Here is a 25,986-nt window from a genome sequence, read left to right on the forward strand (position 1 = left end):
TTGGAGAGCATAGATTTTATTCAAAGAGGGAGGAGAAGTCTGTGCTGGTAGCAATTGTTCGCTTAAAGAAAATTTCTGATTTTGTAAACTTGCACAAATGTGTATGTTTAAAGACATCCTAAGTGGTTATTTCAGCGTGTTTGAGTGGAGCTATTCCAGCTGACGCAGCCTACCTCTGTATGCTAGGCGGAAAGGGTAGTCATCGTGGTAGGTGAGAAGGAGGAGGCGGGAGGGGAGGAGAGGCGAAGAGGTGGAACAAAGGCTTTCAAGTTAAAGAAACCACTTAAGAAAAATTACATCAATATTTATGCTACTTACAATGTACCTGCTTTGTGAAGGAAAGGCTGTTAGCTGCTATTTATCATCACCTGTCGAAGTCTCTTTAAGCAACAGTATTGACATTTAATCCTTGAAAGTTCTGAAGTTTCTACTAAGTTGGTTGTGAGGTAGCGTTGATTATTTCTTCCTCAGTAAGAAATGTTGGTGTATTCCTAGAGCATCTCCAGATGAATAGGTGGCAACCGTGGTTGCCCCTGGGAAAGAGGACTGGGGAATAGACAGGAAGGAAAGAATTTTTTTCTGTCCTCATATGCGGGAATTACCTTTTCAAAATAAAGAGAGCATCAAAGAATGTTTATTTTTATTTAGCTTATGCTAGAATTTTTTGTTTCTGAAAAGTCCTGTTCCTTTGGTTCACTCATTTAGTAAATAGCACATGCCCAGAACCTATGGAACTAAATTGTTGTGTGTATATCTTGCTGGGGTAGTGGGAGAGGTCCTGAAGATTAAAGTTATGAATGAAATTATAGCAATCAGTACTTCTAAAGCTGCTACACTATAACTACAGTTATTCTGTATAATCTTTCATGTGTGTGGTTTAAAATATTTTTTACCTGTCTGTGAGTTCCCTTGCAGATTCAGCAGTCTTTTAAACACAGCTGTATTGTTTTTATGATTATAAAAATAACATATAATTCTTCTAATAAACAAATTTTAAAAATACAGAGAAAGTTAAAAAGAACATTAAAATTACCCCAGAATCCCATATTTTGGTGCATATTGAAACTTTATATAAATATATAATTTTGTGACTATAGTTTAAGTGGAATCATACCATGCATACTGTTCTATTACCTGATTTTTTTTCAATTGGTAGTCTATCTTCACATGTCACTGTATAGTGAGCTATGTGATTTTAAATGGTTATATAGTATTTTATTTAATGAACACGCTGTCATTTATTAAATCAACAATATTGCTGGACATTTAGGTTATTTCCAGTGTTTCCCTGTTATGAACACTTTAGTGAATATATTTGAACATTTGTCTATTTTTTTTAAAACAAATTCTAAAAGTAGTATTACTGAATCAAAGGAACTTTCCTCCTCCTTTCTTTCTTTTTTTTTAAGATTGTTGATACTTGTTACCAAGTTGTTTCCCCAGGGTTGTTTTTAATAGTACTTAAATTTTTCTCTGGAAAATAGGTATGAAAATATTAATATATTTTAAATTATTTTTAAGGTATTATTTTACTTTTTTAAAATTCATGTTTAAAATTAAATTATCTGGGACATAGGTCTCCAATAAATTTATGTTGAATCAAATAGCTGATAATGATTTTAGGTATTATCTGTATCCAAGAATTTGCGTGGTATTTAAGATGAATTGGAATCTCTTTGCTATGAAGTGCAAAGTAAAAGGGAAACGTTAATTTTTTCCCTTTATTTTCCTCGACAAAGGAAAAACTATATCATAAAAGTCTCTGTATAACTTTTAGGTCAAAGAATTACAAGAGCAGCTAGAAAATGAAACACTGCACAAAGAGATCCACAATCTCAAACAGCAACTGGAGCTTCTAGAAGAAGATAAAAAGGAATTGGAATCGAAATATCAGAATTCTGAGGAGAAAGCCAGAAATTTAAAGCATTCCGGTAAAAGCATTGAGTAGGCTACTGTCTTATTATTAATCTGTGAATCTCTCATGCCCAGTACAAAACCTGGCATACACTCAATCCAGAACATTTACTGAATGCTGTAGAAAATTACCAAGATTTGTTTTTAAATTCCTTCATTGCTAACTGTTGCAGTTCAGTGGAATGGCTGCTGTAATCAAATGATCGACAAATATTTAAACTTCTTTTTTGGATTCAGAGCCTTTGTGAGTGCTTATCCCATACAGCATTAAGAGACAGAAAAAATACAGAAAGATACCTTTAATATGGGAAGACCAAAAATTTCAGCATTTCTCAAGGCTTTAGAGATGAGTGTTCATTAAGAACTTATTTTATTCGTTTTAGGTGCATTTTAAAAAAGAAACTTTTGGGGTTCTTACTACCTTCATCTTTGGTGTTTAATTATATACATGATAATACTTTGAATGTCACACCTAACAATAAAATGGGCAACAATATATATATTAAATGGAAAAACTTTTAAAACACCAGGGGATACTTAAATCAAAGGATTTATTCATTCAACTGTAGAAGGCTTTACAGGAATGTGTGAGTTAGATTATTGCACAGGGATAAGTAATAAGTTTCTGTTGGAAGGTAGGTAATTTAAGGAGGCAGGTATTTCCTTTATAACAGCTTCAGTATTCACTTCAGATATTTTTGGATAATTTTATACTAGAATTTTGAAATCTGTATAGAAGAACCAAGTAGGCTTTTTTCCTTTAAAAAATATTCAGTACTTTCTAATCCGCAGTGGAAATTAATTACAATTTATTTTTTTTCAATTTATTTAAAATTAAGAAATATTCCATTCTTTTTTGTGTATATCAGGGCAGCCTGTAGCCAAAGCCACCTTTATTATACATGGAGGGGGTAGACATTAGAGGTATTTGAGATTCGGTTTTGAACATGTTTTATTTAGTATCTACTGTGTGTGTACCCAGCCTTACCCTAGGGTTCTATAAGAAATATAGAAGAAAAGAAACCATGCCTTTTGTCCTTGAAGAACTCAGACTCCCTTTGGAGAGAGAGACAAATGCATATGAAATAACTAGAGGATTCTTGGTGTTGGAGAGGATAATCCACACTGCTTATTTAAGTGTTGAGAGTAAAAACAATTGGCTAGATCTTTGAGGGTACAGTCAGTCGTGGAGAAAGTGGAATGGCTGTGGAGAGGCAGAGCTATTCCTGGGTGCCAACAGTATTTAGTACCTATATATAGCCCATTAGATTCCATATTTGAAGTATTTGCATCCGTGATAAAATTTAAATTTAAATTGACGTCAGATACTTTGTCTTGAACAGCACCAAGCATAGGTCCTTTCATATTGTTGGTGCTTAGTAAATACCTGTTTCATTAATGTCTTGAATGAACTGAATGAATAGATTATACTTCCAGAATGCTCTTCGAAAGAGCAAAAAGTTTCTGAGTTAGAAACATTTGAGAGTCTGAATTTGGTTTAAATCAAGAACTCCAGGATTTGTAGTTTTTGAAGGAAATTAAGTGGAAGAGGAAAGTATGCTATTAAAATTCATTACTAAATGTCATCTTTAAAATTAATTCTTGGTCTATATACTTTAAAAGTCAAGTATTACCAATTTCTTAGTGTTTGAGTAGTATATTCTGTTGTTAACAAATATTTCTTCAACCTACTCAATCTTTACTTCCCACCCATCCAGCCATTGTCTTGAATTTTTTTTTTTCTGTAGTTGTATATGGAGTAAAAAATGGTAATGTTTTCTCGTAACATATGTAAGGCCTCTCTTGCATGAGTGGTAGTAGACTGGATGATAAGAAGTTGAAAAAGTTCTGTAGATTCATATTGAAATTTCTAACTTTACCTTAATAAAAAAGAATTTGATTTTGAGAGAGGTTGTGTTTTTCCTTTACATGTAAAAGAAGGTGTTAAGTTGCTCATTTCAGCTCTTTTCCGACTGCTTGCTCTCTGTGCAGTTGATGAACTCCAGAAACGGGTGAACCAGTCTGAGAATTCAGTACCTCCACCGCCTCCTCCTCCTCCACCGCTTCCCCCTCCACCTCCCAATCCTATCCGGTAAGCACATCTGGGAAGACTGCTCTGCGTCAAATGTTACCCCTTGTCAGAGGACCCGAAGTTTATGTTCCTGGGATCCTTGTTTCAAAATACTGGCTTAGATTGCATCACTAGAAGGGTGGTAAAAAGTATGAAAGATATCAGCTGGTGTTTCTCTCAGAAAATTTTCTAAAGGCCAGTGTTTTACTCTCTTCTTATAAAAGATATATGGAAAGGGCCTTAAAACACCCGGGAAAGACATTCTTGTGGCCTAAAGTGTTCTTCTGTTGTAGATGTTCCGATTCCATGTGAATGTTTCAAACCCAGGAGCTAGACATTTAAAAAAGTTTTTTTAGGGGCTAGCCCGGTGGTGTAGTGGTTAAGTTCATGCGCTCTGCTTTGGCGACCTTGGGTCATGGGTTTGGATCCTGGTGTGGACCTGCACACTGCTCATCAGGCCATGCTGTGGTGGCGTCCCGTATATAAAACACGGGAAGATTGGCACAGCTGCTAGCTCAGGGACAATCTTCCTCACACACACACAAAAAAATTTAAACTTCAGTTCCATACATATAGTTTCATCCTTCAGTTATAAAATTTCAGTCCATGACATTAGGATTTCCTTTAACTGGAAGACCAAGGAATTTTGAGTTTCTTCGGAATGTTTTCATCTTTTTTCTCTCACTAATTTGAATTTGAAAAGCTCTAGTTTGTTCAATTATTTTAAAAATAAAGGTACTAAACTAAATGAAAATGTAACAGTACTAATTGTTATAAACTAGTGATTAAACTAAAAGTACTAATTATTTTGTATCCCTAATCTCATATTTAAACCTTTAATAATGCTGAGAGAGAAACCTTTCATAAGAAGAAGAAATTATGTTTAAATTCTTGCAGCAGGAAATCATATCTGCAGACAAGAATTCACTTTTTCTGAAGCCTAAGGTGACTTGATGGTGTTGAGTGCCTGAATAAAGCACCATATACCCCAGGAGATCTAGAGAAAATTTTGCCACCTTTGTGGTTCTTCATGCCACTATCTGAAATTTCATAAGACAAGCTACTTGCTATGGTGACAGCTTACCTCCTCGTGTCATGATGTTAACTGTTCCTGGATAATTTATTCTTGAACAAATGAGATTTAAAATTTTGCTAGATTTTTACCTTTATTAACTCATGTGATTTGTTTAATCCTTTCACACAGAGAGGCCATTTATTCCTACTTTGCATCTTTGCCGATTCATCTGAATAGAATGTGTAGCATGTTCCTCCCACATGACTGGGAAAATGGTGCTTTGCCTTTTAAAAAGAATCTCATTAGTTTTTCTTACTGAGTAGGGTATGACACAATCTACTTTAAGCCATTGAAGTAGTTAAGGCAAAATAATTTTTGCACATGATCCATCGAAGAGTCAATTGAAAGAATTTTAGGTATTTGAAATTCTTTCTCTCCTGGGTAGCTAAATCTGTAGGAGATATTTTGAATTTGACGTTTAAAATAGGAAATTCGTCTCTTTGATCTTTCTATAAGGTCTGAAATTTTGAGCTGATAAGAAAGGTCACTTCTCTCGATGAGGGAGAGAGAACTATTAAAAAGCGATTGTAATCTTGCTGTCGGCCTTTAATTTTTAGTCTCAGAAATCTTGAGAGCCCTTAGAATTAAACGTAAAGTATAACCTAAATAGAATATTTTCCCAAAGAACACGTTACAGTCCTACTGAGAAACGAATGTAGGATTCAGACTATGGATGTCTAAAGTATGAACTCTTTTATAAGGTCCTTTAAGGAAAATTTTAATTGGATAACATGAATGATTTTTATTTCAAGATGAATTTATATAGTCTAAGACATAATTTCTGAGTAGAAAGAGTTTTTTTTTTTTTAGTAAGGAGTACTTTCTTGTTAAAGAAATATATTTGCATGTGTATTGAGTTTCAGTGGACTTTGAATCTACTAATCAAGACTTTTCAACTTTGTTCCTGAGCCATTTGTTTTACCCTGATATAGATCATGGATAGAAATAAAAGTGGAAAAAAAGACTAGGGCCCAAGGCTTTATTGTTTCTTCCTCCTCCTCTTGTTCTTTTGACCCAGAGGACAGGTGGGAGAGAGGAAAGAGAGGAAGAAGGCATACCTTGGTCAGTTTGTGCTAGTGGTAGTGAAAGTAGGACAGGTCTTGGGCCTGTGTGGCTCATGGGGGAAAGGTAGAGTATCAGTGTATTAAAGTTCTCCAGAAAAACAGAACCAATAAGGTGTGTGTGTCTGTGCACACACACACACATACACACACATAAAAAGAGATTTATTCTGAAGAATTGGTTCACGTAATTATGGATGCTGACAAGTCCCAGGATGTGCAGGGTGAGTCAGCAAGCTGGAGACCAAGGAGAACCTATGGTATAGTTTCAGTCTGAAGGTCAGCAGGCTTGAAGCCCAGGAAGAGGCAGTGTTTCAGTTTGAGTCTGAAAGTAGGAAAAAGCAGAATTCTTACAAGGCAGTCAGGCAGGAGGAGTTCTCTCTTGTCTGGGAGAGGGTCACCCTTTTGTTCCATTCAGGCCTTCAACTAGTTGGATGAGGCCCACCCACATTAGGGACAGCAATCTACTTTACTCAGGCTACCAATTTAAATGTTAATCTCATCTGAAACCTTCACAGAAACACCCAGAGTAATGTTTGACCATGTATCTGAGTATCCCGTGACCCAGTCATGTTGAGCCATAAAATTAACCATCACATTACACATGAAGAACACTTCTTGAAGAATTTCAAGGTGAATAGTCTCCATTGAACTGTTCCGTATTTGGGGGAGACTTGCTTTAAGCTCACATCCTTTCAGTTGAAATGGCTGTGAAAAGGGGCCATTTTAGCCAGATGTTTGGATTATTGGTCCCAGATGTCTTGTCCTGGTCTTCTCATCTGTCCTGTGAGACCCACCCTATCTGCTTTCTTTGGACTCTATGCCCCTTCTTGACAGATGGTTCTTTTTTAATATTACAGATGATTTTCCTCTGGGAAGCATAGCAGTCTCCACCTTATACTTTGTTTCAGAACATTTAAAGCTAGCCCTTTCTCTCCTCTACTTAGGTGGTTTACAACGATGAGCATATGTTCTTACTTCATTTCTGTAAATAATACAAATATTCCGAGCAGTACAAAGAGCTTTCTGCTTCATGATCTTTATGTACAATAATGCGCACTCTCCCAGTTTCCTCTCAGAACCCGAGTGTGGTGAGAGGGTCCGGAGAGGCCTCTCATCTGTGAGCACCCTCCCCAGACCCCTCCCTGCTGTGGAATGTTAGCAAGTCGACACTGAACATCCTGCCTTCAGTTGACAGAATGGAAAAAATGAGCAAATAAAGCTTGTGTTATTTCATTTCTCCCAATTTCTGGAATAAAATGTGCTTATTTTAACATTCTGTGTAAATTAGAATTTCTAGGTTTTATGAAAAGAATTTAATTCCATCTTAGGCCACTGTGAGCCCAAAGAAGACAAACTAGACCAAGTCAGAAGCCCAGTGATTGAGTGTTTCCCAGTTGCTTCAGTCCTAGAAACTGCACAGGGTAGAGCAGGATGTCCTGCTTACTTTCTCCTCTGCTTTGTGGGAGATTGTTCAATGTGTTTGGGAATTTTAAGAAAAGGCAGTTAGAGAAGGGATTAATAATATAACCAAAAGTAGAAGTAAGAAGTAAAAAAAATCTGAAAACTACAGTGATTAAGAAACATTCTAGTCGTTCTGTCCTCAGAGCAAGTGTTACTGTGTATATCCAGTGGCCCCTTTTCTGGAGGCAACATGAGGCCTTTCCTATCCTCTAAATATTTGTTTTCTATTGCTGGCTTCCCAGCTTATCTTCCTCAGGATCGTGTTTTGTCAAATCCACTTTACCACACTGAGGACATTTATAATGTAGGTGAAAGAATTCAAGAATTCTTGATTTGTTTGTGTTTCTGTAAACTTTTTTTGGAGGGAATGATAACATATATGTGGAAATGTACACAAACTTGTGTACGGTTTAAAAATAACAAAATGAATATCCATGTAATCATCATCCGGATCAAAAAGTAAAACAGATACTCTAGAATCCCTTCTTTTTATCTGTTTTTTAAAGAAAAGCTTTGTTCTACTACATATAGCTCCCTAGATTACTAGATATATATATATATATGGTCTTTTTTTTAACTTTATATAATTGTAATTTTACTGTATTCATTTATGTCTTGTTCTTTACACTCGACGTTATTTTGTAGGATTCATCCATATTATTTTGTGTAGCTGAAGTTCATTCATATTCATTGATACATAATCCATTTTATGAATGTCCCAGGATGTGTTTATCCATTGTGTACTGATAGACATTTGAGTTATTACCAGTTCAGGGAAATGATGGCAATTCCACATGAACGTTCTTGTACATGTATCCTAGTCCACAAGTGCTTGTATTTCTGTAAGATATATAGAAGTCGAATCACGGGCTCCTGGGATATGCGTATCTTCAGCTCCACTAGGTAATGCCAGTTTTCTAAAGTGGTGCTATTGATTTATATGCCTTCTTCAGTTTGAGAATTCCTGTTATTCCACAAACTTGCCAACATTTGATATTATCAGACTTAAAATTTCTTGCCTGTTTGATGAGTGCGCAGTAATATCTCAGTGTGGGTTTCATTTGTGTTTTCCTAATAACTAATGAAGTCAAGAACCTTTTTAATATGTGTATTGGAAATGTGGACATCCTCTTTTATGGAGTTTCAAGGGTTTTGTCCATTTTTTCGTTAAGTTGTCTGCTTTTTCTCACTGATCTGTAGAGGTTTATTTCTTTATTCTTTGATGTCTTTTAATATATGGAGGTTTTAAAATTTTAATGTGGTCAAATTTATCATGATTTGGATTTTATACAGATTTTTAAAACATGAAGCAGAGAGACAGTGGTCTAAGTATATTTTTATCCCTTAAGTGTTTGGTCTGTGTCTCAGATTCAGATGTTCTTGTGCCCATATTTCACAAATAGATATTTATTTACTGAAAACATCCCCTAATTCTTTCATCCTTCCCTCTCTCTCAAATGTATTATGTAAATAGCTGTTTCTGAATTTTAGATATGGATGTGGAATTTTTTTCTGTATGTATTTTACTTTGTAAATGTCTAGGCTTCATATTAGTAATTATAGCAGTTCCTTTCTTCCAGTAATTAATTTGGTTTCACATAGAAAGGTATGAGACATCTTTCTCTTCCTTAAAGTGATGAAAAGTTTAATAATTTATTAAAAGTGGAAAAGAAGCTTCTTAAATTCTAGTTATACATTCATGCACCTAGAGGAGAGTTGGATTTTTACTAATTATTTAGAATCTACACATTTTATTTCTTGATCATAAGGCAGCCAGTAATCTCCTGTCTGTCTTTTTCTTTCTCCCAAAGATCCCTCATGTCCATGATCCGGAAGCGATCCCACCCGAGTGGCAGTGGTGCTAAGAAAGAAAAGGCAGCTCAGCCAGAAACAAGTAAGTCTCATCTGCCTTGGTTTACCCTAAGTAGTTGATGGTGTACAATTTTTCAACAATACACACCTTTGTTGAGTTCTATGACTATGAACAGATCGTTGCGGGAGGGATGTGAACTTAACAGCTATAAGAAAGAACCACATAAGTCGTTGCCTTCCTGTAGCTTATTGTCTAGAGCAGACAAACATGCACACGTCACTGCGAGGTGAGGTATGCTGGGAAAGGTGTTTTCATTAAGCGACGAAGTACTTTGGGGTGTGAAGGAAAGAGAGGGAGTAATTGCAAATGAGGCATTCGAGGAAAGGCTTTTTGAGTTGATAGCAAGTGAACTGAGACTTTCTCAAGCACCTACCTACTGTGTACCACTCCAGTGCTGTGTACCGGAGATACAAGACTCAAAACTTACATTCGAGTGAGGTAACCAGTGACCATCCAAATAAATATATAATTATTTAAATACAGTTTTGATCAGTACTGTGGAGGAAGAGTATAAGTTTCTAAGAGATCGTGGAGGTGGCCTGCTGGTGCCAGAAAGTGATGTGTGAGCTGAGTAGTTGTGGATTTAGAAAGTCAGGGTGAGGGTATTTAGGATAAAAGTGGTTCACATGGAGGGGCAACAAATTCAAAGTCCAAAGTGGGAAGGAGCTTGGTATATTAGGAAACTGAAAGAAAGTTGTGTTACTAGAACATGGGGTACAAGAGAGGAGGTCTGATAGGTAGGCAGGAGCCAAATTCTAGAGGCTGTGGTCAAGATTTTGAAATTTATCGTAAGGGCAGTAGAAGTTTTAAGTAGGGGTGTAACACGACGACATTTGTCCTTTTTAAAAAATCTCACTGGCTGCAGTGAAGAGAACAGAGAACAGGCTGGAAAGGAATGAGAGTGGATGAAGGGAGACTATTGCAGCCATTCAGAGGAATGTTGATGGTGGCTTAGACGACGGTGGTAGCAGTAGAGACAGAAAGAAATGGATAAATTCAGGAATGACTCAGGGAGGTGAAATTCACAGGACTCTGATTCACTGAAGAGGGAGTTGTTGAGGATAATATGAAGAGATGGAATGGAGGGAGAGGGCTTTCCTGTGGCTGGGTGGAGTCAGTTCACAGAGCTGTGTGCAGTTTGGTGTGCAGCCACAGTGAGCGCACAAGGTTGGAATGCTCGGGCCATGTCTTGGGCCTTTCTGCCTGAGAACTGTAGAACCCAAATTAAACGCAACAGTGTTTGCTCAACACCTGCTAGTTACAAAGCATTGTAGATTTGCCTGGTTCAAGCCCAGCCAGGTGTAAACTTCTTGGCTCCGTTTTCCTGCCTCCAGCTTTCATTGCTCCAGTCCATCCATCTTCATATCATTGGCAGTGTGGCGTTCCCAGATCATAGGTCTAATCACATTGTGTTCATCTTACCACATTCTGTGCTTCTCACTGCATCGGAATAGAATGCACACTCTATAGTCTGCTTACAAACAGTTCTCTGCTTTTACTTCAGCCTCATTTCTCATTACCTCTGTCCCACCTTATGGCTGGACCATTACCTCTAAGCCCCCTATGCATTTGCTCCTGTCTTTCCTCATTCCACAATGTTCCCCCGCCCTTCCTCTAGTCAGAGCTTTCTCATGCAAGGTGCTGTTCTAATTCCCTATCTCCCATGAGGGTTCCAGGCAATTTGTGTGTTCCGGGCTCTTCCTCTTATTCCTCTTATTTATTAGTATTAATAATCTAAAATGAATGGGCTCATTACTGTGTATTGCTATAGCGTTTTGCTTCAAGTTTTGTTATAAGGATTTAATGTCCCATCCCTCAGCCTCTGCTCTGGTGTTCGAGTTATTTCCATATCTCTCCTCCTGAACAGATTGCAGACTCTTTGAAGATTTACTCTTCTCTGCAGCCTCCCACAGCTTCCTTGCATATTGAATGAATTGAAGTTTAGACTTAGTCTTTTCTTTCTTAGCAAGTACCTCAAAGCACTGTTACAAACGAAAACTGTTTGATTTCATCTATATGAATTGACTTTCTGTGCCTGCCTCCTGCAGTCCTTTGGAAACTATTCCTCTGTGTAATAATGCAGCTGAAAGGCAAATTCTGTTTTGCACAAGGTGTTGCAGGATTCAGAAGTCCTGCCTTTGGTGATCTGCAGGGCAGCCCTGCTTCTGGGTTACTGCCTATAAGCCTTCCTTGACACTGTAATTAAAATCAAAATTTTGTTTGTTTCAGTATTGTTTTGGGATTGGTAGGCCTTATAGGGTCAGGAGGGCAGTCAGAATAAAATGATTTCCCCTTCTACGTAAATTACATTATTAGCTTGTCAACCTTGACAGCACCCTTAAATTTTAAAAAAAAAGTATTCTAGACCTTATTAACCCCCAGTGTTAGAAACTATACAGTTTTCCTTATGAAAATGATGTTTCATTTATAATTCATGAAATGTGGTAGGATTTTCTCCCTCATCCTTGAACTATGGGATCATTACTTTGGGAATCTGGGTAGTTACTGACAGAGAAGTTGCTCATGAGATTTTAAACTGGAGCCACCCTAAAATCATACTGCCTTAAATGATATGTACCATAACCACCCATTATTGGAGCCTCTCTTTGTCTGGCAAGGTAATTTATAGTGTCTTGTTAATAGTTCACGCTAAAAACAGTTGAATGAATAAACCAACAATGATTAAATGCACGATGCATGAATGTAGACCCTCAGACACTGGACTCATCTGTGACCTTTTGGAGTTTGCATTTATAACGTATGGACCAGTGTTGCTATCACAGTTTTTTCTTTTGCTGGTGTCTTATGTGGCTTTTACTATACGGTGGGTGTGCTTTTCAGAGCTTATGAATGGAGAAACTTTTATTGCTAGGTTACAACTATTAAAAAACTTGATTGTAAGGAAGGTGTGTGGAATATTTCAGAAGTAGTTTTAAGGTCTAAATATGAGAAGTTATTACAAGCTTTGAAGTCATTACTCTAATTTTGATAAGAAGGCATTTATTGCACAGATTCTGAAATTGCAGTGGTATGCCTGCTGTTTATCATATATTTAGTTCATTAATTGATTGATTGATTCTTTCCTCAGTTTGCTAACCTATAGGATGGGGATATAGGTTCTGTTTCATGGGGTTCTTGTGAGAATTAATGAACCTCACAACATGTAGTGTTTAGTGTAGTAGAAAATACTCAAAATGATAGCTAAAAAGACAGTGTACCAACCACGCTGTGAGGGGCAGAAGTCCTCATTCAGCAGCCTCTTGTGATCATTGTAGTTAAGGAAATTTCCTTAACTTTATGACCTTAGGTCAAATTCAGACTTATTCAACCATGGTATGTTCTTTAGAAATTTCGTACATCACAGTGGCGTAAGATTTTTTTTTTAGTACCTTTTAAAAAATGTTAGTGAAAGAGAAGAGTAATCCTGTGGAATTTAGAAGTGCATTTTAGTTTCTTTTAGGTAATAACAAAAGGTTTTATTGAGCAAAAAGGTGATGGTTTTGTCTGTGGATTTTTTTTTTTAGGAACTAACTTATTTTTCAAGTGGGTCTTAAAAGTTAAGCCTCAATTAATTACATGTAGCTTTCTGATCTGAGACTGACCTTGAAGCACTAACTCAAAGAACATTTGATTTTATTTTCCCGTGGCAGTTCAATAACATTAGACCTGTTGTCTTCATTTGTCCCTTTTCTTTAATCTCCAGTATCCTGCATATTTCTATTGTCCCCCTGATTACATGCTTTTGTGAGACAATTACCAACTGTGTGATTGCAGAAAGAATTACAAAACATACCATGAGCTCTCTGTAGGTGATTCTTGCAGATTTATTAGAACTGCTTAATAGTTTAGAAGTTCATATAGATTGCTTTTTGCTGGTTCAAAAACAGGGTTGGCGAGAGAGAGAAAAAAGCTTGTGCAGCTAACCTAGTGTTGCCCTTGTATTGTGTCCGAGTAGGGAATCTGATAAGAGTGATTTCTTTTCCTTAAGACCAATTAAGTCTTTACATTTGAAAAAGACAGAAATTAAAGCCTGGTTTACAATCTGTATACAATACAGATAGTGGCACTTCTCTGAATTATCACTATGATTCTGGCAAGCAAAAATAAGAAACTACTTTAAATTCCTGCTATGTTAGATGCTGCAGCAGATTTGAATGGTGTTGACCATAATTCTCCATCTGTCTGCCTTAATTAGTTTTTGTATGGTGCATGTAATTGGGTCTCAGTCATTCCTTACAGAGTGCTAATCTGTTTGTAGGCGGCGTTCCTGTTGCCATGCAGCTCTTCCCAGGTCTCACTCAAAATGGCAGCCTTTCTGAAAATCAAATGTTTTTTGAAGATTTTTTTAAAAATTCCCAAAAATAAATTCCATACCCATACCAGGTGCTTGAATGACAGATCTGGGTTTTCTCTCCCCTGATTTTGAGTAAGGTCAGCAAAAGCATGGTGTAGTGCATAATAGGTATTCAGATATAAAATGAGTGAGTGAGTGAAAGAATGAATGAATGAATTCCCATCCATAGAAATGTTATTGCCTGTCCCCTTGTTGGTGTTTGTGAGCCAGCCGCAGAAACTGCCCAAGAAAGTGCTATTTAAGGGCACATAATTGATCCGCCCACAGTTTTGTTCTGACCTTGGTGCCTTATTTCCCATGTTGTCTGGCAGGAGATACTTTTTTTGTCTTCTGGATCTGAAAGATGTCGTTTGGATTACTGAGAAATTTTAATTCCCAGTATTTCAATGGCTTGTGAGGATGACAGAACACTACTTGAAGTCAGGACTGTATCAGAAAACCTAGATTATGTGATGAATGTAGCAGCAATCCCATCACTGTGGCTGTAGAGATGAGGATAATGGAACCTTCTGGATTCTCTTGGTTGCACCTTAGTCATCTATATAAGAGGAACAGCTACCGAGAGTTAGAGGGAAGTCCCGCCGCGTAGCAGAAAAATAAGCCATGAGTTAGGCCTCCTTAGCACAAAGCCTGACACTCCTGTTAAGTAGCTTGGGGATATAGTTGTGATTGTCTCCACTGAGAAGCCATTCTTTTGGGACTTCGTTATTTCTGCTCAAATGGTAAAAAGATTAACAGCCATTTAAATCCAAAACTTTAACAAGTCAGTCAGTAGATAGATACTTGCTGAGTGCCCGCAATATGGCCCACAACAAGTCTGTTAAAGATTCTGATTGGAAGGTCTTTATGAGATACTTAAATATATTGGCTGCAGTGAGTTAGATGGAAGGAAACACAAGATGTAGAAATGCGTTGATGGTGATAAATGTTCCAAAAATGATTCAGTGCTTTTGGTCAAGCTCTTCTGCAAAAGAGACAAATTTCACTATTCTGATCAACAGGTTTAAGCTCATCTCAGGAGCATTAATCAAATTGATACATACTTCAACAGCTTTATTGTTTTTACAGAAAAGTAGTGCAAAGATTAGACAATGGACAGTTGAAATTTTTAAATCAAATTTAATTACTTAATTGCACTTGTTTCTGGATGTGTGTTTTCTTTTCACATTGACAGTTTTAAAAGACTTGAAAAAGATTTGCTTAAATGTTTTCTTCCCATGTGATTCCTAAACAAAAGATGGCAGTTTAAAAGTAGATTTTACCTATTTGCTGCTCATCTTTGACAGTGGATTTCTTCAAACAAGTAAAAGATCTCTTTGATCCTTTTTTTTCAAGCGGGCTTTTTGACAGTTATACCTTCTTTGGGCTGCTTTCTTTGACATAGGATGTACCGTAAGTTATAAAAACATCTGCGAGGCAAAGATGAATGATTTTGGGGGGTTAGGTATAAAGTTGGGCTTTTAAAAATCTGGAGAAATTCAGGTCTGTCATTATGCTGAAAAATGGAACAAAATCCATTGTTTAACATAGATGACCTGATATGGAGTTTTAGGCTACAAATTAGACCTTAAATTTTGTGACTTATTTTTCAAAGCAGATCTTTTATTAAAAGATTTTTTATTAAAAACAATGTTTCTACCTGGCAGCTGTTAACATTGGTAATTGTTGGTGTTTTGCGACTCTGAAAAACAACTGTGGTTAATTACATAGTGCAATCTAAATCACCAAAAATAGGAAGTAGCTGTTTTCTTGTAACATAAGATGATTTATGTGTGTGTTCTTTGAATAGCTGAGGAAGTCACAGATCTGAAGAGGCAAGCAGTTGAAGAGATGATGGATAGAATTAAAAAGGGAGTTCATCTTAGACCAGTTAATCAGACAGCCAGACCGAAGGAGAAGGTACGGAATGATTAAATGCTTTTTCACCCCTTGATATTTCCTTTTTCAAATGTAAAAATTTGAAATTTGATGAAAGCTACATCAGGATTGACTGTCAAATCTTAGGATAAGACTAATGTGTCATGAAAGCCTTTACTTCCTTATAAGCATGTTTCGGGAGGACTCTCCTTGACCCATGGTGAACCTGAATCACTGTGGAAAGTAAGTAACACCTGTTATTGCGTGTGCTGTGCTGCCGTCTCCTTGAGAGAGACATTGATGTGGACTGTTATCCCATACAAATGACCATTATTATATCTTTTCTTTAATTCCTGGTTCTTTTGTATAATTCAACAAGTATTTATTGAATATCTACTATGTGCCAGGGACTGTTTTAGGCACTGGGAATAAATCTGTAAACAAAAGAGAAAATCCTTGCCTTCCTGGGGCTTCTTTTTTAGTGTGTAGGGGAAGGGAACGAGGAGTGGGGATCACATCATAATGCCAGAACAGACCTAAGGCAACTTTTGAAAAATAGTGAGATTTATACGATTGTGTTCATTAATTTCACAGACCTCTTCCAGGTCACTTCAAGGAGAAACTGTTGTGTATAACTGCCATTAGCTGTCGTCTAAACTAGAGCACAGTGAGCGCCAGGATCTATCGAAGTTCCTAGAGTCTAGTTCAGTACTTCTCTCTTCCCTTTGTCCCATTTAAATAGACCCAATAATAGAGTTTTTGAAATTTTTCTTGAACAATGTTTTTTTTCTTTCCTCACTCTAATAAGGTATCAACAGATGGATTCTCTTTCTTTTTCTTCTTCCTCTTTTAAACCAAACTTTATCATTCTTTCTTACTCTCAAGGATGGGCCTCCTCAACTGCTTCAGTGTCCCCAGTATCATGACTGTTCCGTACAAATGTCACTGGGCTTTTCAAGTTGCCACTTTGTCACAGGCAGGCAAGATAGCCAAGCAAGACAGGAATGGCCATAGTGTGGAAAGGGGGTTGGAAAGAGGGAGAGAATTCTCAACTCCAAGACCAGATTTACATCTCATGAAATGGCAGCCACGGCCAACCCTGTAGGGTAATTCAGGTTTGTGCTAGTTTTCTGAGTAAAGGATGGAATACAGAACTGGAGGAGCAGCTGAGTGTGCACAGTCTGGCACAGCTGTTTCTGTGCTGCAGTCTGGTGAGTGAGTGAAGAGCACTCTGGTTGGGGTTGAGGCCCTTGCACTATCCCCCAGCTTCCCAGGCTTTTTTCTCCACAAAATTGGGGTAGCACCTGCCCTGTCTGACTCGGGGCTGTTGTCAGGATCAAATGGAATGCATCGTGAAAACACTTTAAAATGCGGGGTTTAAGTGGAAGCTTTCAAAAGAATACATTTTTATGACTTTCATGTCACAACTATTTTGGAGAGAATAAGCAAAACCAAACTATCACTATAGAAAAATCCAATGTCATAAAGAAACAAAATTAGGTTAGAAAGAAAAATGTTGAAAAACTTAAATCGTAAGCAGTCAATATTCCCTAGTACTTTCATTTTCAGAATACAGCCTTGTCCTTTTTTATTCTTACCATGACTCTTCCAACAGTTACACATTATTTAATGTCAGTTCAAAATCTGGAAAACAACTGAACAAGGATCAGTGGACGACTGGGTTTTCACTGGTAATCATTAAACTATGTAGATTATAGTGCTGAATGACCTGGTCAGTAACCTTTAGGACAAATGGTCACTGCATGCTTGAGTACAGACTTCTCGTCCCAGTACCATCAGTGCTTTCCTAAAATGAAACAAGTCAGGAGTCTGCAGTCCAGGCTTCTAAAGGCTTATGCAGCCAGAGAGCACCTTCAGTGGCATTGTGGCACTTTTGAGTATGCCTTCAGCCAGGGCGTTTGTTCAGAAGTCACAGCCTGTCACCTGAACAGAAGTCAAGCCTGCCTTGTGAATACTAATTTAACCGCATATTTTCTAAATTCCTTGATGTTGATGATGGTGCTGGTATGGTTAAAATTAGTGTTTTAGAGCTTTTGACTGGCACTTATGACTGGCGCTGATGGCATGTATAATTTCACAGACAAGCTAAGCTATGAAAGTTGAACGCCTTAGTCTAATTTGTACACGAGCAGCAAACCTCTCTCTCTTTTTCCCACTGTCCATTTTTAAAAATTGGAAGGGGATCTTATTCTTTTATTATCTTTTGAGAGGAAAGGATTATAGGTTGCTATTAATCACTTCCCATTTCTTGAGAGAGAAATTTTACCTCTTTTCCAGAAATGAGAGGCCTCAGAGGCTCCTTTCACTGTATCTTCGGGGTTTCTCTTCATCTCTGTCCTTTGAGAAAGCAAGTGATACAGGGGAGATCAGAGGTCTTTTTTGATCTTCTTTTCATGAGGGCCTCCTGCTAAATTTTCCCTCCATTAAATGAGTTGAGGGATACACAGATACTGTTGGGTATTGTGGGCAGGCAGATATTACCCAGAACCTCATTTCAAATTATGTTGTTCCTGGTTCAGTCAGAAGAGAACTGGGCTTGTAATCAAGACACCTGACTCCAATACAGCCTTCCGCAAGGTGTAACTCTCCTCATCAGTAAGATGAAGTGATTGGACTCCATACCCTCCGAGGTCTATTACTGCTTAGGTAGCTAGTGATGCTAATAGTCTTCTGTAAGCCAAGTTCTTTGCTGGTCCCTACTGTTGGCTCACTGCTGTTGTGAAATTCGTGAAATCAGATGTGCCAGTGCTCTGTAAGCCAGCCTCCACCTGGAGCTCACAGAGCTGAGAGAGGTTTTCTGCCCTGTTGCTTGCTTTCTGCTCTGCACTGCTGCCTTCCTAGTCCTCACTTGCTGGAAGAAGTCCAGTAATGCAAGTGGAGAAAAGTTTATTGTAAAAAGCTCTGAATAATTTGGAATTAAATCTTTGAAATCTGGTGTTTACCAAATCTTTTCTATGTATGATGATAATAGGAAGTAACAAAATGATGTTTAGAAGATGGTAGCTTGAGGCCTTTTGCGTTGAATAGTACTTCTGATTTACGTTTACCTGACACTTGGGAGCACTAACATGTCTAATACTTTTTCCTAACCATAAGACATAGAGCTGATTAAAAAATATAGTCAATATAAGCTACCACCTCTTTGCTGTGTAAAAATCTTTAAGTGTTTTAAAACTGAATTACTCAGTAATTTTTTTTCTTTTTAAAATTGTAGCCAGACTCTTCAAAAGGCTCTGAAAGTGCAGTGAATGAACTGAAAGGAATACTGGTAAGAGTAGAACTCAGTTTATTTTTTAGTTAATGGGAAAATGAAAGGAGAATATTTTAAAAATCTATCTTTATGAATAATTGGTTCTGATATGTTTTATTTCCATTTACAATAAGCTTGATTTCTTCTGATGGTTCACTTGATTGTGCTATGAACTCCCCCATCGGGTGTGTTAATAATATATCAATACTCTGTTTCTATTCTAAAAGAATGGTTATGCTTTCACCAAAATCATTGTTTCCTGTTCTTGCCCTCCAATCCTTCAAGATAGTGTCAGGCCAGCTCTGAGATCAGTAAATGCTTGTTAATAACAGAAATATAGCAGAGTCTCTTACAAGGATAGGGCTTAACTTTGAGGCATGAAAGTGGAATTCTTGGTGCCTAAATGCACATCTGAGCTCCCACCCAGATATGTTAGTATCAGGGTCACGGTCTCCTTTTTGTCACAGTTTAAAAAATTATTCGATGCTAAATTGGAGAATAAAATATAATTCTTTTTTTATGTTACTAATTTCATTTTCTAAAAGTAATTCATATTCATTGAAGAACATGCTTAATGCCATTTCGAGTTGTATTTCTTTTTTTCAAAGTTTGAGCTTTTGCCAACGGAATAAATGAGTACTGCCCTGTCGAGCAGTTGCTGTCAGAGACAAACGCCCCACTCCGAAAATGTTTCAGATACTAAGAGCTTGATTCTCAGATGCTCTTACAGTCTCAATACCAGTTATTATGCACAGGAAGTCAACAAACATGGGGGCGGAGGTACAGAACTAATATTCCCATGTTTGTTGTTACTGTGCTAATTATGCATTGCATGTAGACATCCACATAATTGTGGTAAACAAAATTATTTTCATCAAGCATGAAACAGTAGACTTGGCTCAGAATGGCCTAATTAGTCTGCGTTAGTTTTAGGTGAGTGGAATTATGGCTAAAGAGAGGTATAGCGCTAACAGTGGTGGTCTGCCTACAGAATAAAGCGTGAAAACCATTGGAAAAGTATGTGGTTATTATCTAACAGATTCTTTAATGAGAAAATTTTGTCTTCCAGTGTTCTGTTAAGGAGAACTCCTTACGACAGTCCCATTTGTTGTCTCTACGTTGTCATACTAATTCCTATTCATGAAGATGTCCCCAGGGGCACTGTGAGGTTCTGGGGTGTATTCTGAGCATCAGTGAAAGAGTAAACTCTACTGAGTTTGACTTTTTAAAAATTAGGTTTATTTGAAAAATCAGACATCTATAAGGAGATACACATAATTTTGATTACCCAAGACATCCCTCTCCCTGATAATGCTGTATGATAGCAAGTTTCCTGATTGATAGCATGGCTCTTAAAGATCATATTCACTATACAGTTGTATTCACTATAATTTTGTGCCACTTCATGGAGAGAAGTTTGTGAAATGGAATTTTGTGAAATCATTTACAAATTATAAAGATTGTCAAAACATCTTCTTTTTCTGCAGATTGCCCCCATTCTCCTTGCCCTGATTTATCATTAGATTTGTCTACCTTATCTGGCATTAATGTATCACTAAAGCTGTTATTCTGGCAATATTTTTTTTTTGCATTAAGTTTTTTTTAAAAGTGGAACTCACGATGCTCTCCCCTATTCTTCTTTGCTAAACGGCAGCTCTCCACTACCCCTATAGGAGTTTCCTTTGAGGGATGATGACTCCCAGTCAGTTGGGGCCAAGAAACCATACAACTTCTTATAAGAGCGAGAGAAAGGAAGCCTGTGTTAGATGGGGCTTTGTCGGTGCTTCTTGCTGGAGTTCAGACTATTAGGATCATCAAAGTTAGTAACCAGCAAAGCACATGACACCAGCCTCACACTTGTGGCATGTGAGAGACAAATGTGAAAAGCCTACAGATTGTGCATTGAGGTGGAAAGCGAGCACCTGTACCAAGAGATGCCAAGAAACAGTGTTCAGTTCTGTTGCAGAACAGAAACCAGGAATAAGCTCAACGTGGGGGTGTTTTTGCTGAAATGAAAGGCAACCTGAGTTGTAAGGGACATCCACAACTTAGAGATTTGGCCTATTGCTGAAAGTTAGCCCATGGGTAGAAAACAGATCTGTGATTTGGGGGGTTGGAAAACCTCACTCTATTTTGAGTTGTACAGTTTTTAAAGTGTCAGTGTTGACTGAACTTATTTTTTCAAGCTTATTTACACTTAATTTTTTAGAGCTGTGTATTTTGTAGTTAAAAAATATATAGTTATTTTCTCATATGTTGCACACCTCATTTTGCAAACCTCTTGAGTCACCCCAGGCATTTAAAGCCACTCAAAGTGGAAACGGCAATTTCTGAAGAGTGAATCAATGCAAATTACTCCAAAAGTCTCTTCTCAAGTTCACTTGCCTCTGAATCAAAGAAATAAAAATAGCTTTAAAAAATTCTCTTTCAGGTTGTTTTTGAGCATCTTTAGTTTTTCACAGTACCCAGGGATTTTTGAATAGTTAATTTTGCCACCTGACAATTAGATTAGTCAGTATCATTAACATTTAACTAACATGGGGACTGAGATTGTTAAATGATCAAAGTGGTTTGAAGTAGACTTAGAGTACTGTTCTGGGAAGAAGAGCGATGTTCAAGGTCCAGCCCTGTCGCGGACTTCTTGTGGGACCCGGGCCAAACCCCGAGGCACAGAATTTGAATTCTCTTCCCTATAGACTGAAGGAATTGTATGTACCACATGGTTTCTGGGTTAATCTCTGTCTCAAATTTTATGATTATAATATAATTAGATAATTAAGACAATCTTGGTAGTTTATTAGCTGAGCTCCTTGATCATTTCAATTGAGAGTCATGCAGAAAGCTTTCTTTCCTCCATAATTGCCTCCATATTTATAGTTCACCCATATATTGACTGAATCAACCATGTCAGTCAGTGAATGGAGAAGAAAGTTTGAGATTCAAAGATTAGCACTTGGAAAATGGATTCTTTCAGTATCCGGTATGATGAGAGGGTAGCTCACCACAGTCAGGAATTTGGGGAAGTAATCCTAGTATCCAAATGAAAAATAGAGAATATTGTGAAAGATAAATTCTTCAATAAAAGGTAAAAGGTATCCTTGAAAGAAAAAGACACATATCATTTTCTTGAATTAACTCCAGCCCTTGGGGAAATCACAGACTGTCCTTGACATTCACATAATGTTGTTGTTTTATGAGTTATTTTAATAGCAATGGCCACAAGTTTTTCAGATATCTATTTACAAAGGCATACAGCTGGTAAGTTTTTTAAAATTATAAACACAAACGATTTGGGAATAGCTTTTCTACTACATTTTTTTCAAATTTATCTAAACTGGCTTTAGTTCTGTCTTCTTTACCTTGTCAGTGTCAATCCTGTCTTACTATGTAACTCCTTGATGAGTAGGTACAGATCTGCACTGTTAACTGTTAAATAAATAAACCAAATCACCAAATTTTTAATTATAAAGTAAGCCATTATAGTGGTACATGTAATGTGATTTTCCTTTGAATACATTTTATGAATTTTTGCAGTAAATGAAAAGCAGAAAGAGGTACTTCCAGGGAGAGAGGATTGTCTGCTTGATTAAAATATGAGCCTTGTCTAAGTATTTTACATACCAGTTTTGCTTAGGCAGCTGACAGCTAAAGAATATACTCTCCTAATCTTGTTAGTCAATTTCCCTCCCCTGACAACGGGCTGCTTTTCAATAACTGTGCAGTTAGGGGGGTAAAAACCTTTCCAAACCAAACAACAAAATAATCTGTGTCATATGAGATTTGTAACTACCTAATTTTACAAGGTACTTTTTTTTGTTTTATAGGCTAAAGAAGAAACATGAGTTGCCATTTTTAGCCAGTAGAATTCTTAGAATCCTTTAGGAAGTTGGGGTGTGTGTGTGGAGGGGGGCAGGTTTGTGCAGGGAGCAGGATTAAGGCAATCCCATAGTGACCTGAAGTGACAAAGGCTGGTAGCCTTGGTGGACAAAAACCTTCTGACTCTGGCATGAAGTCTGGCAGGTTATACTGGACTGACGGTTCTGATATGCTCTGATCAAAGGATTGTGGTTTTCCTGGCTTCCCCCTCAAGCCTGTGGCACAGCTGAGGAGGGCCATTTCAGAGAAATAATAGGCGTTTCTTATGAAAGAAAATGGACCACTTGTAATGATCGGGTGCTAAGTCCTTACACCTAAGAAGTACATCGCCCATTGTTCTGTACAAACACCTGACTGGTAGTCGAGATGGAGAGCCATAGCTCTCCCTCCGTAATATACTTCCTAGAGGGACCAGGGCAGGGAACTACTGCCTGGCTGTTTCTCTGTCATCTTGAAAGTCAGTACCAATTTTAGCAGGAGCACAGCTTTACGGCATCTCTTGTTTCCTTCAGTATCTTCTGTACCCCAAATATACATTCACTGCCTCCTCTGTTAGGAATATGAAATTACAGTGCCGGGCCCTTCCTCGCCTCCCTGTACGATTATAACGTTTCCTCTTTCACAGTGAAGTTAAGGTGTGCTGAGTGCAGCACTTCTTTGGGTAGCCCACTGGAGAGCATTATGTGCCTCCTTTGGCAGCCACGACACCAGTTGTGCAGCCAGGGTCATTCTCTCTGAAGAAATCAGCCACACATTTTTCAGTGGCACAAGTAGCTCTTGGCTGCCGTATCAAGATAACCTTCTAAGGTGAGTTCAGTATATCCGTTCTCTTCTCCATGAGATCGACCAACACAGATCAGAATCTTAATCATCGATGTGCAGGTACCTTCCCACTGCTGAATTTCAGTTAGCTCATCAAGAGATGTTCTTGTTCTGTTCTTTTGATACAAAAGCTAACATCTTAGATCATCAATAGCACCTTCTTAAATGATCTAACACTATGTGTTGTTGAAAATATGCACATTAAAATATATATATATATATGTAGCAAATTCATTTTATTTCTTAATTCCATTCAAATTCTGGTAATGTTTTAGTGGTTTGATTTTTATCTTCTTTTGTATATTGTATTAAGACATTAACCTTTTTGTTTTGTTTTTGTTTTGTTTTCACTTTAGGGGACACTTAACAAATCCAGTAGTTCAAGAAGCATAAAATCCCTTGACACTGAAAACAGTGAAACTGAGTTAGAAAGGATTTTGCGTCGCAGAAAGGTGACAGCAGAAGCAGATAGCAGTAGTAAGCTGGTTTGAATTCTCAATGGTTCTACTCTTTCTCTCTGAAGCATCTTCCTTTAAGTCCCTTTTTAACATGAAATGAATCTTTCAAGCTTTTTATTGGATTCTTTTTAATGTGAGTGAGAAGTATTGGATGGGCAAAGGTACTTATGAATATCTCATAAGAACTCTTATTTATTTTTATTTGTTGGCATATTTATTGATTTATTTGTAGGTAATCAGGCTTTATAGATCTGGTTTGCTTCATGCACAGCGCCCTTGTGTAAAGACATGTGGGATGGCCTTTGGTAGCACCGTAGCATTGAGGACAGGCTCCAGAACCAGACTGCATGAGTCTGAATCCTACCTCTGCCATTTATTCGCTGCCTGCCCTTAAGCAAATTACTCAACTTTTCTGTGCCTCAGTTTCTTTATCTATAAAATGAGGACAGTAAAGCACTACCTCATAGGATTATTCTAGGTATTGAGTCAGTCAATATATGAGAAGTGCTTAGCACTGTTCCTGGCACAAAGTCAGCACAGAATAATTAGTAGTAATAGTAATAATTACACATCAGTTACGAATGCAGAGAAATCATCTTTATTCTTCATACCCATTTTGTTTATCGTGTCTGCCTGTGAACCAAGTGAATGAGAAATTCCAGCTCTGTCACCAACTGTAAATGACCATCTGACCAGTTCTCGCACTCACAGTTTGCATTGTGTCATGATACACATGCATTAGACCTCAAAATCTGTTCCAAAACTAATTTTGTCTGTCTTAAACTTTTTTCCATCAGCTTGGTCATGGAAATTAGCAGAAACCTTTATGAGGTTTTTCTCTTGTGGCCAGGAGGGTGGCTTTGAAAAACTACGCTAAAGTAAAATGAATCAGCAACCATAGTTCATGGGCTCAGGTCATCAGGTCATCATTTAGACTCAGGTCATCAACTCCGGTTAGTCCGGCAACAGTTTAAATTTGCATTGAGTCATATTTACCAAGTTTAACTTGCTAAAATATTAAGGATTTGGGGTTTTATAGTCGAGCTCTAGTTTTCACATAAGAAGTTACTCAAACAATTGAGTAAATTGATTCCTTGAACTGGGAACAGCATAATACCAGACAAACCTTTGTTATAAAAAGATGAAACCTTTGTTTCCTTCTTGAAAAAAAAAAATTAGCCATGCAGTTTTTAGTTTGGTCTGGAAATTCTGATGTTAATACGCCATAAGAATTCCCTCCTCCTCTGAAAAATAACCGCCTCTCAGGAAAATTAAGGGCGCCATAAGAGTTTTTTTCTTAAGATTGCATTACAAGCATTTACCAGCCTCCATAATGAACCATATTCATTTTGTGTCTTAATCAGTGACTTAATCACCTCTTCAGACATTTCATCCTTGAAATACGTATGTAGCCATCATTATCTTCTAGGACTTTCTGGATGCCATTTTAGTGCTCTGGCATTTACATTTTATATTTTGCCACTGACCCTTTTGTTCCTCCAGAAACATTCTTTCTTCACTCATGAACTTGGTTAAACATGCAGCACTCACTAGTTCAGAGTTAGTTTTCAATGGGAGAAATGAGGAAACATTTTCATTTCAGTCAATATGGAAATTGGAATATTTAAAAGGGAGGAGAAAGGTAGGAACATGTTTTATAGGCATGGTGAGAATCTTTCATTTTATTTATTATATTCCACCAATATACAAACATTCAATGTATCACTTGACGGAAGTTAGAATAAGAGATATATATTCAATAGAATCATTAATATTTGGATAGGAAAATAGGAACTGTGTAATGGCAAGGTGGAGAGGAAACATACTGAGGGAGTAATTGTAATTGAGTAGAAATTTTCTTTTGAGCTCCCTAGTAGCCAAAGCCAAAAA

General features: G+C 37.3%; 1 protein-coding gene across 7 annotated transcripts in view; it reads left to right on the plus strand.

The window, feature by feature from the left end:
* Positions 1 to 25,986, plus strand: part of SHTN1 (shootin 1) — a 98,277-nt gene that overhangs the window by 52,749 nt on the left and 19,542 nt on the right. For 4 of the 7 annotated variants that reach the window (XR_011532660.1, XR_011532663.1, XM_008514524.2 and 1 more), the window contains 6 exons: positions 1,778 to 1,931; positions 3,907 to 4,006; positions 9,397 to 9,479; positions 15,602 to 15,711; positions 18,905 to 18,958; positions 23,995 to 24,115. Coding sequence is in view for 3 of the 7 variants with exons in the window: in XM_008514524.2 (XP_008512746.1) it covers positions 1,778 to 1,931; positions 3,907 to 4,006; positions 9,397 to 9,479; positions 15,602 to 15,711; positions 18,905 to 18,958; positions 23,995 to 24,115 (622 nt within the window). In the remaining 4 variants the exon portion in view is untranslated. The remainder of the gene's footprint in view (positions 1 to 1,777; positions 1,932 to 3,906; positions 4,007 to 9,396; positions 9,480 to 15,601; positions 15,712 to 18,904; positions 18,959 to 23,994; positions 24,116 to 25,986) is intronic. The other 3 variants (XR_011532680.1, XR_011532677.1, XM_070593023.1) reach the window with 1 other exon arrangement.

Source organism: Equus przewalskii, chromosome 1, assembly GCF_037783145.1.
Source record: "Equus przewalskii isolate Varuska chromosome 1, EquPr2, whole genome shotgun sequence".
NCBI classification, from domain to species: domain Eukaryota; kingdom Metazoa; phylum Chordata; class Mammalia; order Perissodactyla; family Equidae; genus Equus; species Equus przewalskii.